The sequence below is a fragment of the Meriones unguiculatus genome, chromosome 19, assembly GCF_030254825.1.
Source record: "Meriones unguiculatus strain TT.TT164.6M chromosome 19, Bangor_MerUng_6.1, whole genome shotgun sequence".
Lineage (NCBI taxonomy): Eukaryota > Metazoa > Chordata > Mammalia > Rodentia > Muridae > Meriones > Meriones unguiculatus.
Window position 1 is genome coordinate 66,895,729 of NC_083366.1, and position 13,061 is coordinate 66,908,789.

Sequence of the window (13,061 nt, forward strand, 5' to 3'; positions counted from 1 at the left end):
CGTGTCCGGCCTCGTTGCCCCTCTAAGCATGGCTTGCACGGAGAGCTGGCAAAGGCTCTAAATCTCAGTCTGCATGGTTTTGTTCAGTTTGTGCCCACACTGAGAGGAAAGGGCCTGGCGTCAAGGGGCCATCCCTAGCTCTCGGCCCAAGGCTCACGGCAGTCTTCCTGCCCTCCCCAGCAGGCCGGCTCCACTGCCGATGTTGAAACAGTTTCTCTGCCTGTGCCACCACACTTGCAGAGGACAGACGGAGGACAGGGGCACCGCCTGCCCTGCCCTGCCCGCTCCCCGGCATCTTTCTGCTGTTGCGGGACATGCTGTGCTAATGAACACTTTGAGCTTCTGCCTGGCTACTGGGTGTGGACCAGATGGAAAACAGTATCAGCAGAAATGCTAAGAACGACATTCCTTATAAAGGAGGGTCACAGCTCCCACACTCCCCCACACACACCCTTGTGCCTCTGGACAGTGAGAACTCCCACAGGCCGAGGAAAACTTTTCCCTGCTTGTCCGCTTAGACAACAGTCCTAGAGAAGAAAGAATTTCAAGCGGAAATGCAGTGTCCAGGTCTTCTGTGAGTGTCCAGTCGTTCTGTCGTTCTGTGAAGCCTCGTGTCCCCCTGCTCTAACCGGCTGCTGCACGCACTTGGCGACACCTTTTCTCTGTTGCCCACCCCAGTGTTCTCTGCTTTCTTGTGTTCTTTCCACATCCTCACAAGGGGGGGGGGGACTACAGCGGGGAGCATGGAGCACATTGAACCTTGTGGAAATGAGGCGTGCCAACTGATTCGACAGACACTATAGATGGACAGGTGCCATGTGCCAGGCGGTATGGGTCTGGTGAGGCAACAGTAAGCAAGACGCTATCCTGTCCTGGAGAGTGAAAGCTAGTGGGCCAGAGACCAGGCAGGGGTGAGCGCGTATCTCAGTGGGAGAGCACTCACTAAGCATGCACGGGGCTCTAGCTCAGGGCCGAGTACTTGAGTATGAGCGTGCGCATGCACACACACACGCAGAGTGACAGACACTGACAGGCAGACAGACGGACAGACAGGCATTCCCAGCAAAGTCAGTGTGAGGCTGAGGGACATTCTGGAGAAAGGGGCTGCTGCAGGCTGGGACCAGATGGCCGTTCTTGTGTGAAATGGTTACTTCAGTCTCAGCAGAGCTGACCTCAGCACAGGAAATAAGAACTCAGCAGAGGAGGTTGTGTTCCCGATTCACAGCTGAGAAAAGTACGTGGGTAGAGCAAGAGGAAAAAAAATCCTGAAAAATCCCTGATGTATTTGGAGGCTGCAGAGCTGTGTGCTGAGGGTGGAGGATGAGGAGCCGCATCCTGAGATGAAGGCCTGCAGGGGAGGGGCTAAGAGTCATCAGATTTCATCGTCCCTTTTTCTTTGGTGCTGGTGACCAAACCCAAGGCCTCACTTGTGCCAAGCCCACACTCTCTCTCTGAGTTTTGTTAAAGTTTTTTTAAGAACTGCTCAGACTGGTTTGAACTCCTGGCTCAAGCATTCCTCCTGCCTCATCCTCCAGACCAGCTGAGACACCAGCCACGTGTTATTACACCCACCAAAAAAAACCTTATGTTAAATTTTCCGTGTATGGGTGTTTGGCCCACGTGTTTAGCCACCATTTGCATGCAGTGCCCACAGAGGCCAGAAGAGGGCGACACATCCCCTGGAACTGGAATTACAGCTGGTCAGGAGGGGCCCTATGGGTGGGAGGGTACCAAACCTCTGTAAGAGCAGCCAATGTTCTTAAGCACTGTTCTCCAGCCACAGACAGACAGACAGACAGACAGGCAGGCAGGCAGGCAGGCAGAGATAGATACGTAGATAGATACATAGATAGATACATAGATAGGTTTTATATCATGCTTCATTCCTTGAAATGTTTCATCTTTTAATTTTCCTACAGACTCTCCTTCCTTTTTCTTTTTATTGGTGCTGAGAATCAAACTTGGGCCTCACACAGTCTAGACACATGCTTTACCACAAACCTCCATACCCAGCCTTACCAATCCCCTCTCAACCGACGGAACTATGAGCAAATGGATGCCTGGCATTGTGCCTGCCCTGTCTGTGGGATTCTGGCACGGTAGCCACAGTGACTGAGACACACCTATGAACACATGGTGAGAAGATATTATCAGAAGAGGCATCACACCCCCCCGGACTCCCTGCTCTGCCCTCCCCTCCCATGGGGTAAGTGACTCTGAGGATGTTTGGAAAAGGCATGTGGAAACCCACTATTTTACAACCGATATAAAACGTACATTTTTCATAGAGAAGAGCTTAATTGTAATTACCTTCCATAGGGGTTTATGCTAACCCCAGAAACCACAGGTCACCAAATTACAAAAATAAATAAAAAAGAGGAGGAGGCAGCATCAGGTTTGGGACATTTTCCTTTAAGTTGTTGGTCAGAGGTCTTGGACATGCCCCAAAACAATACAGCCAACTGCTGCTGCTCTTGGTTGCCTACCAAAACCTGAGAGTTGGACCCTATTGCTCAAGACTCCCCACACACTGGGCACACACAGAGTGTGTGGAAGTGGAGTCAGGACGGTCCAGGAAGCCTTTTCGCTGCTAGCCAGCTCTCTTCGTACTGAACGGCTTCGGGGGAGGGGGGGAGGGAGTGTCTTCAACCGTTTTACTCAGCTGTGAACTGAGGGACTTAGCTCAGGGAAGTGCGGTTGTGTGAGATATGCGACAGCGGCGTGAATGTTACAGGTGTAGCTTTCTGCGTGCATTTAAGACCTGCTCCGCAGGAGGAAACGCACACCTGGTGCTGCCATCTGGCCAAGAACCGTGGCTGGGAAGCTCGCAGGCCCCAAGAGAGAACCTACGACAATTTGCTAAGTGGACAGGGTCAGACCTCCCTCTAGATCCCTACTGCTATACTCCCCCGTTAGTGCAGCTCTCAGACACCGTCAAAAGTTCCTTTGCACAGTGGGTGGCAGTGGTTAGCACAGAGACTCACAGCCGGTCAAAGTGACTGTGGCGTGCTCTGCCACAGGTGAGACACCTGCGTCACTCCGGGATGGCCATTCTTGGTCGTCACTTGACCACACCTGGAAGGAACTACAACCAGAGCAGATGGGTACATCTGGGGGATTGTTCCGGCTTGAACCATTAGAAGCAGGAAGACCCCTCTAAATCTGGATCTTTTGAGGTGGCAAGATCCACCTTTTCTTTGTTTAGGCCACATTTTCTGGTGGAAGCCTATATAAAGGGCATGGAAGAAGGAAAATTCTTGTTTATTGTTAGAATAGTCAGACCACAACCTATTATACACACACACAGACAGACAGACATACTTACATCTCATTCTTTCAGTTTTGTGTCTCTGGAGATCTCTAACTAACATAACAGCCCTCCCAAAGGATCAGGGACCATGAGAGAAGTGGAAAGACGGAAGTCAGGGAAGCTAGAGTAAAGCAGTGCCTTCTGGGCGCAGCAGGATGCTGTAGCCATCAACAGCTGTGGCTGCCTGCACGCAATCAAGCTGGTCAGCATTCTAGCATGGAGCGGGAAGGGGTCATGAGCCTCTGGCAAGGCAGTTTCCTTTACGGATGTGGCTCGTATTTAGCCAACCATGTTCCTGTGGAATGCCCACATCAAGAAGGGTATTGACAGCACAAATTGGAGAGGATGGATTATCTAAGAAAAGAAAGTGCCTCTTCAAGGAAATAGGGCATGCGGTTCTTTGTTCTGTCAAAAAGACACCTGTAATGCCCATCAGGCGTGCCAGCTGAGCATGGTGCCTACAGAAAACTTCCAGGACATGCAGAAGCCACCGCAGGGGAACACAGAATGCTCCTTCAGGTGGCAGCACATAGAAGTGTCACCCTCTGAGACATGCCACTCGGCTATTTGAGAGAAACAAATGTGGGGGTGAGGTGCTCGTCAGCGCTACTTAACAGATGGCCAAGATGTGAGGCCAGCCCCTAACACTCTGCTAAGAACCTCTGGGCACCCCAAGAGCCCTTCCTCCCCAGCCAGCCGCATTTCCTGCAGCTTCATTTGCTGGCTTCCAACCATCCTCATCAGCTCCCAAAGCCTTTTCTGGGGGTATGGGGAGACTTCCTGTGGGGACCTCACCTGCCCAGCAATGGAGACCCTATTATCTGTTTGATTAGGCAGGTCCTGCCCCAAGTGACAAGGACAAAGCAATACCCCGTGATTTCCTGCAAGCAGCACAAGGGCAGCTATCCTTCTGACTTACCTTTAAGGGTGGGAAGGGGGCTGTCCGGTCCATCAAGTTGTCCCAAGGTGTCAATTGCATCCGAATCCTCCACTTCTCCTGGGAGGAAGAACACACACACATGAGACACTGTGAGAGCCAGCCTGCCCAGCACCAGCAGACACAGGGGAAAAGGATGCTACGGCCACAGCCATCAGCTTTCCAAGTATCAGATTTCCTGCCATTACAGAAGTGGTTTCTAGGTTACCCCAAGACAGCCACAGGCTAATAGAACCTGGGAAAGAAGCCCTCTGTGTCAGCAGGGAGGAGAGGAGCACGAGAGGGAGCAAGAGAAAGTAGAAAACGAAGGAAGGAGAGGACTGGTTATCAAAACGAAGGGTTCTGAGCTATTTCGTATCGAAGTTCCAGGTAATTCAGAGAAAAGTTCAGAACCTCTCCCGCATCCCTTTGTCTCCCTCATATGGCCCAGGCTGGCCTCAAACTTAAAACTGGAGCCTCCTGCCTCTGCCCCAGAGGTGCTAGAATGGCTGGTGTGTGTCACCACGACAGGCTCTGAGAATTAGAACCTCCTTAGGCAGCTTATCCCCCAGTTTCCCAGCGCCCCTGGATCGATGTGATCTAACCGTAAGAGGTGGATATGTGTTCTTCTTTCTAAGGACAGCTGGATGCCACCTCTGGTGGGACAACCGTCTACCCCAGGGAGCACAGACATGCTGGTTGGAACAGCCCTCTAATGCGCTGGAACACTAAGGGTAAGTGTAGATTTGGTGTGTCTAATTGAACACTTATCTCCACATATGGACAGGAAGGGGCTCAGTGTTACTCTGTCAGGGGAGGGGAGTTAACACTCTCAAACCAGGAAGCCACAAGCAGCTCTCACAGAGCACCATCCAACTCCCAACTAGCCCCTACTCCATCACATTTACTTCCAGCCTTTACCCAGGACCCAGGCTTCAACAGGGTCCTGTTGTCTGAGAGCAAGAAATGATAAAGTTTAGGGTGACTCGCACCTTCTAACCAGACCTGGATTTAAAACATGGAAAGACTACAACAGATTGGCCCAACATACCCATCTAAAAGGGGGCACTGTGACACATCCTCTTACACAGTGACCCTTTGACTCCAGTGTGGCTACACTCATCTGAGGTCCCCAGAGTTGCTAGGAGTAAGAGAAGCAAGGAAAAACGGTGGATGCCAGGTTCAGGCGTTACAGGACCTGGGAGCCAGTATTTGGTAGAGACAACATTTCAGTTTAGGAAGGAGAAAATCGTTCTGCAGACAGATGGTGGCGATGCCCGCCCGACACTGAACGTAGCCAGCACTGCTGTGCTGCAGTGAGAATGGTAAAGATACTCCTTTCACCTTATGTATACTGGGCACCATTCAAGACAACTGTAGCGATGCTTTCAATGAGAAATGCTCCCCACCCACCCAGCCAATAGACACAACAACTGAACCCTTGTTCTCCAGCAGGTGGCGCTGTTCAGGAAGGTTGGGGAACCTTCAGGGAGCCAGCCTTACGGGAGGAAACATGTGACTGTCTTTTGAGAGTTTATGGCCACGTTCCACTTCCAGTTCGTGTTACATGCTTCATGCCTGCGGTTAAGGATATGATTGCCTGGCTTCCTGCTCTAGCCACCATGCCTTTTCTACCCCGCCTCCTTGCCAGTACGGACTCTCCCTCTGGAACCATGAGCCAAAATAAACCCGTTCTTGCATAAGGTGCATTTGGTCATGGTGTTTTATCACAGCAACAAGAAATAACTAATTGTAATTTTGAGGCTTGTAACTCGGTGTCCGGTGACTTCTGGTCAGCACAGGAGCCAAGAGTTACCTAAACAGCTCCAGTTCAGAGATGTCCTGAGCGGAAGCCTTGCCTGCTGGACTAAAGATCCAGCTGTGATTCTGAGGTGGGGCCAGGGGGACCACGTTCTTCCTCAGGCTAAGGAAAGACTGGCTCCTTGCTCCTAAGGCATGAGTCTCTAAGCTGGTTCTTCCATCTCTGTTTGGATGGTGGTCCCCGATTCCTCAGGGCTTCCAAAATCCAGGTCAGACTGTGGCACTCTTGGCCTCTGTCTCTCTCCTGCCCGCACAGCAGACCAGTGTCATTTCCCAACTCTGTTTTCCCATCTCTCCTGGTTAAACTCACCCACGACACTTTTCATAAAATATTTACAGTCCACTGCTGGGAACTAATGCCCTTTTTTCTTTATACATCCCCAAACCCTGGGGCAATCAGAGAAACCTCCCTGGACCAACAGCAGGCACTCTCTTCTCAAAACAGCTAAAGCCCGGCGGGTGCTGAGCTAGGGAAGAGGGTTCTGTGGTATTGCCATTAAAACCATGGTGGGGGGCTGGCTGGATCCTTAAGCCCTTTACCCACTGAGCTGAAATCAATCCCAGAATTCCCACTTAAACAAACATGAAACAATTCTTAGAAGCCCATGTCCCATGGCTTCTGTGCCTATGGAGCCAGTATCAAAATACATGTATTGAAAACAATGTCCAGGCTTTAGTAGAGCACTTGGAAGCTCAGTGCTGGGGCAATGGGGACAGGCAGGTCCTGGAGGCTCGCTAGCCAGCCAGCTTTGCTCGTCTGGGGAGTTGCAGGCCAGTGAGCGACCCTGTCTACAAACACCAAGGTGGCTGGCACCTGAGGTTTGTTCGCTGGCTGCCGCACGATGCACTCACAAACACGCATCCATTAGCACAGGCACAACTTTAAAAAAGAAAAAAGGCCAAGGCAGGAGCCACAGCAAGGCAGTCAACAAATGCCTGTGCAATGGCCTCACCTGATCGAGCTGCTGCAGACTGGCACACTCACAGGCTGCCAATCAGCACCCTGTAGGTGCAGAGAGACCGCGTGGAATCAAACACACTGGCACCGTGCACGCGCACAGCGGAAGGGGCACAGAAGTTACTAAAGGCGTGGAAATCCACAAGCGGCGTGAAGCAGTCAGCTAGACAGTCACCTCGAAGCAAAACCTAGGCCCGGCACCTAGTTCCATGGTGGGGGTGAGGAGCCCCAGCTTCCAATTGGTCGGTTTGGGATGGGGAGGTGGAGACATGTTCCTGGGTGGGTGCCATCTGCAGAGCTGTAGCATGTGTGGGCCAAGTCAGAGCAGACACACACTCAAGGCTGGCATCTCTGGGAGTGTGCTTGCTCTAAGCATGTGCCCTTGTTCCTTCTGACCACTTGTGCTGAGTCAGTGAGGACATCTAGATAAACAAAAGTATCAGCCACAGAATTTGAAAACTAGGTGAAGGCTCTGGCATGTTGATACAGACACACCCCCTCCCTACAAACACACACATGCTCGCATGTGCACACACACACACACACACACAGGCTCTGGGGCTCAGAGAGGGTCCAGGCCTCCATTTCCACAAGTAGCCAGTATTTTAGGATATCCAGACACTGGGGTCCTCAGATCTCTTTCAGCAGAATGAGACTCTGCCATTACTGTCTAATGGAAAGAATGGGAAATCCTGTGTGTGTGTGTGTGTGTGTGTTGTTGTTGTTGTTGTTGTTATTGTTGTTGAAATTAAAAGCCACACAGGGTTCAGGCCTAGAAAAATGTCCTCACTCAAGGCACCTGTGACCTCCTGAAACTGATAAGCAAAATGGGACGGGCAGGGGGTGAACTGGAAATGGGTAGATGTCTAAGCAGTAAGGCCTTTCTTGGCCTTAAAAGGGAGCCAAGTGTAACATGAATGAAACACTAAATGGACACGCAAAACCAACATCCATACCCTACCCCAGCCCAAACCAGCACTGAGATAGCTGCTATGGCTGCTAATTTCAATAGCTTTGATTTTTTTTTCCCAGAGGAAATGCATATGAAGTGATTCCTTTAAACTAAGATATGTCATATGCGATAAAAGGTGAAGTATTTTACATCTTAAACAATGCACGCATCGGTAGTGTTTAGCGGACTTTTCAGTGAAAGCCGTAATCACTAACAAGCCCCAGGACCTTCATCGCCCACCCCACACCAACCCCAAGGAGCCTTCCTCACATTAGCGGTCACTACACGCAAACACAGTCATGGCCAGGTGGCCCTTCCAGCCCTGAGAAGTCAAATGGAAACGAAAAAGGGAAAGGCGTCCGAACGAGGCCTGCTGTGATCCTGCATGGTTGAGAAAGGTGCGTGCACACGACACGGTGCTCCGCTGATGCGTCCGTCCACAAAGGGCACGGCAGGGGTGCCGTGTGATGCTCCAGGCAGCTCCAGGGTAGAAAGTGCACACTGTTGTGGTGTCGGAGTGCCCGAGAGCACCAATGAAAGGTGGGTGTCCTGTGGTGGACAAGCCCAAACACAGCTGCTCTCCTGAGGCAGAAGAGTCAGGGAACTGACTGGGCAGCAGGTGGGGCTTTGTGACAGCAGGGTGGGGCCGGCCAGCAACTTGGAGAACACATGTCACCTCTATCTCCTCCTCCCGCTCCCTCCACCACAGAACAGGCAGCCTCTGCTCACGGCTCAGTAGCTTTCTATCTTGTCTTGACACAATCTTTACTGCTGACCCAGTTTAGCGGGTCACGACCTTTGTGCCCGGTAACTGTTCCCACGTGCCCATCCTGAGCACAACGGTCTCCCTTTGTTTTCAGTTTGGGGTTCTGTAGTTTGAGTCACCTATAGTCAAAAACAAAAACCATCTCATCACAGAAGCTGTAGGGTGTCACAGTATGTAACACAGAGTGCCCTTTTGTCCACACATCTTTTCTTGCAAATGTTTGTTGCAATAAGTCACTGGTGTGGCTGGAGGCCTCTGTGTTCTGCTGCTCTATCAATACTGGATCCTCACAGGGACTCCTCTTGGGCCTCCTGCTGTTGCTCTGTGTCCTGGAGCTCCAACAGTTTTGGATCTGCAGGACCCCTTCATGTAATCCAACAGTTCATAGACAGGGTAGATGTCGGAGCGGACCAACCCAAAGCCCTGGATCTGGGCCTGATGGTGGCCAAGTTGGCCAGTCCTCCAGCTCTCCCTCACCGCACCACCAGGGCCAGCTCCCCAGCACTGCCCTGGTACCTCACCGAGTGTGGCAAGCCGGCGCGGAGGGGGCCAGCTCTCCTGCTCTTGGGCCCCTGGAACCAGCTCACCCACCCCCACAACACCAGATCCAGTGCCACTGCGTGGCCCAGCCTACAGGCTGGGTCCCTCTCCTGAGTGACTACAGTGCACGTGAAATAACACTTCTGCGCTGTAATCATCACTGTGGCTGCCTGCCCATCTTATCGTTGTTGGTATAACCTCTCACTACCTAGTTTATAAATGTTTCCACAGGTATATGTGTACAGGAACAAACATACTCTGCAAAAGAGCCTGGTACCATCTGTGGTTTTAGGGACCCCTGAGGGTCTTGAAGATATCCTCCTGAGATAAGGGAGACGTGAGGAAGAGAGGCTGCTCAGTCTTTGCATCAAAAGCCACGTGCGTCTGTGCTGTGCAAGGACTCTATCCCTAGCCAGCTGGCAAGGTCATGAAGCAAGGCCTGTGAGCCTGTTACTTGGGTGGACATAGCAGGAGGAATATCGTGGTTACTTCCCTCGTTGTTGGGACAAAATGCCAAATGAAAGTAACGTAAGGATAAAAGTGTTTACTCTTAGCTCAGTGGGGAAGTACAGCCCACACATGTTGCACATAGGCATATATACAGAGGATCCGACACCTTCTCGGGCTTCTGAGGGCACCTGAACTCATGTGTCCATACACACACACACACACACACACACACACACCACCTTCTCCTCTTTCTAAAGACTAATGCATCAGCCAGGCACTGTGACTCTCATACCTGTCATGCCTGTCATGCCGGCACCTTGGAGGCCAAGGCAAAGCTGTTGGGAGTCCAGGCCAGACTAGGTTTCATACTGAGACCCTGTCTCAAAAGAAGCCCCTAACCCAACCCAACCAAATAAAACCAAGAATGTGTACTGTCTGTCAAACACACCGGATAATATAAGTAAATGCCAGCGACAGGCCCTGGCACAGCCGGGCATGTGGGCTATGAGTGTGCTACCCAACGGTCTCATCATTCCACCCTCTCACGTCACAAAGAGCTGTCCGAGGCATCTGGCTCCCAGCGCCTCACACTCTCTTACCTTCCACATGGCAACACCCCTGGAAAATGATCCAAGTATGAACCCAGAGCGTGACCCACACACATGGCTGACTCACAGGGCATTCCAACAAAAACCTTGACACACTACACTCATGGTTGTAGCTGAACTTCGCCCTAACTGCCACTGGCCTGGTGGCAGCGGTTGTCCGGCAGGAACCTGTGGCACACTCTGAGGAACACGCTAGCAGTGAATGTCCTGTGTATTCAGGACTGGATAAATTACTATCTCTGTAACCACCAAAGGGAGGGTGTGCCCTGTCACCACGGAGGACACCGTGGCAGGCAGTTTCCCACAGGGGGACCCAATAGCTGAAAGCCCTGCTCAAACGTGTTTGAATTCTGACTAAGCGGACACTGCCTTCTAGTCTAGCAGCGTGATCAACATGGCCTCTCACACCGCACTTTGAGTGACAGCATCAATGAGAGCTTCTCAGGCTTTTTTTTTTACACTAGCATCTAGCTCTCATTAAGGGCAGAGACACAACTAGGCAAGAATTTGCTAATGAAGTTCAACCTATGCCCTTGGACTTGAATTCGTGGCGCTGGCCTGGTTTTCATTTGCGCTTCTTTACGGCATGTTTTGTTCTTCAGACTTTTCATCTAGGAATCTCTTTACCTGGGGATCTGAGTCAGTGTGTTCGTTGTGATGTAATTAGAGGCCGTCTTCAGAGGACTGCTCGCACTTCAAAGCTTGCTCCCCTTAATTAGTAGAGAGTTTTATTCTTCCAAGGCTTGACACTCTTGGATCTGTCCCCCCCCCCCCCCCCCGTGAAAAGGTAATTTCCAAGACGAGAGAAAAGAATTGGTGCAGAGACTGGAGAGTCACACACGAGCAAGCCTCTTGGAGAGCAAGAGGGTTGGGTCTTAGGATGAGCTCTAATGTGTGGAAATTTAGAAGGTACAATCCCTACCGACCTGTGACAAAAACGCTAGTCACACGTGGCAAAATGATGCCATCTCCATGATCACAATCACCAAGCTAAAAATATGCACAGTGCTGGAAACGCAAGGGTTAAGACCTAGAATAAGCAAAGTCCAAAGTCTTGAGAAGGTGGGTGGCTAGGGACCGTGCTTCCAGGAACACTTAGTAAGGGTGACACCATGAGTTTTCACTGCCAGCTGGAAGGCCACAGCACCAGCAGTGAGCTGTCAGTATCTAATCGCTGAGGGTCTTAACAGTTTGTAATGTTTTATTTTCATTATGTCTAACTTTAGGCTGCGTAAACATAAGCCTCTGCTTGACTCTGCTTCAGAAATATGATATAAAACTCAGCAACCTGAAGACAGAATAACCAGGGTCTCTTGTCGGCTTGACCTTGGCTTTGATCCCACTTCTACAGCAAGCATATTACACTCCCAACAAGTCCATGCACTGGCTCAAATCCCCTGAATATTGCTTTTAGAACGCTTTCTCTACCTTCGGCCTCCCACAGCCCTGAGCCCCCAACAAAGGCCTACTGTCGGGGGTCCAGCGAATATTTGGCTGAAGGGAGAGCGGCCCTGAGAGCTGCTGAATTGGGGCCTTTCATGAACTGTCTCTCCTTCTGACACCAGAGTTTTTGGCAGTTGGAGACGGGGGAGGGAGGGGACTGGCCCCAGCATATACTCTGGGAAGGTGTGACTCCACCCTTCACAGGGACCCAGGCTCTGCAGCCTGCTTTCTATACTGAGGCTTTCCACTCCAGAATCAGCAGAAAAAGACAAACAGGAATGTGGGCAGATCACTCCATGCTTCTGCTGTGTTTTCTCAGTTGGTTTTCACAGAAAAGTCTTGAAAACGAGTCACTGCCACCAACTTTCCACTTTGAATCTTTGGGAAATTTTACTTAAAGGTGGAGAAAGATTTAAAAATAAAGTAAAAGCATGAAACGCAGGTAACTAAACTGCCTTGTCCCGTGGAAAGAACATTCCTTTGTTTGCTTAATGGGTCATAAGGCTCAAGTGACAGATGGACTTCTGCAAGGGTCAGTTGAGGGCCTCAGGCTTGACATGGCTCCATTAGGAATCCTTGCCTGCCTCAGAGGCAGGTGTTACCTCTCTCTCCAGAGTTTTCAGCCTATTTATGCTCAAAATTCTTTGACAACCATGACCTTATTCTGAAAACACTCAAAGGGTGAACATCTGATGTCATCAAAGGTAGCAGTGTCAATTTTTTACAATATTTATTATTATTATTATTATTATTATTATTATTATTATTATTATTATTATTACAGAGTTTCATCGTATCACCTCAGCTGGGCTGGAACACGGCATGTAGACCAGTAGACCTGGATGGCCTCCAGCTCCTAGAGATCCACCTATCTGTGCCTCCCAAGTGCTAGGATTAAAGACATGCCCCACCATCTTTATCATCAGTGGCTTTTTGAAGATGTTCCTGCAGCAGCTGGAGAGACAGTTCAGTGGTTAAGAGTCTTGCTGCTCTTGCAGAGGAACCGAGCTTGGTTCTCAGCACTCATATATGGTGGCTCACAACTGCCTGTAACTCCAGCTGCAGGGGATGCAATGCCCTCTTCTGGCCACTAGGGGCAACTGCACTCACATGCACAGGCACACAAATACGTAATTAAAGATAAAATAGTTGTTCTAATAGGCTACTTCTCAAGAAGCCACAACAAAGACCAACTCCTGTTGACTCTCTTGCTTTTTGTTTGTGTCTGAGGCAAGATGTCACTAACTTACTCAAGCTAGCTCAGAAAGCCCAACACTGCTGTTTCTGCCTCCCAGAT

At 50.5% G+C, this 13,061-nt stretch overlaps 1 protein-coding gene across 4 annotated transcripts in view; it reads right to left on the bottom strand.

The window, feature by feature from the left end:
* Ror2 (receptor tyrosine kinase like orphan receptor 2) overlaps positions 1–13,061 on the bottom strand; it is a 160,555-nt gene that overhangs the window by 28,255 nt on the left and 119,239 nt on the right. For all 4 annotated transcript variants that reach the window (XR_009587792.1, XR_009587793.1, XM_060373101.1 and 1 more), the window contains exon 2: positions 4,230–4,307. Coding sequence is in view for 2 of the 4 variants with exons in the window: in XM_060373101.1 (XP_060229084.1) it covers positions 4,230–4,307 (78 nt within the window). In the remaining 2 variants the exon portion in view is untranslated. The remainder of the gene's footprint in view (positions 1–4,229; positions 4,308–13,061) is intronic.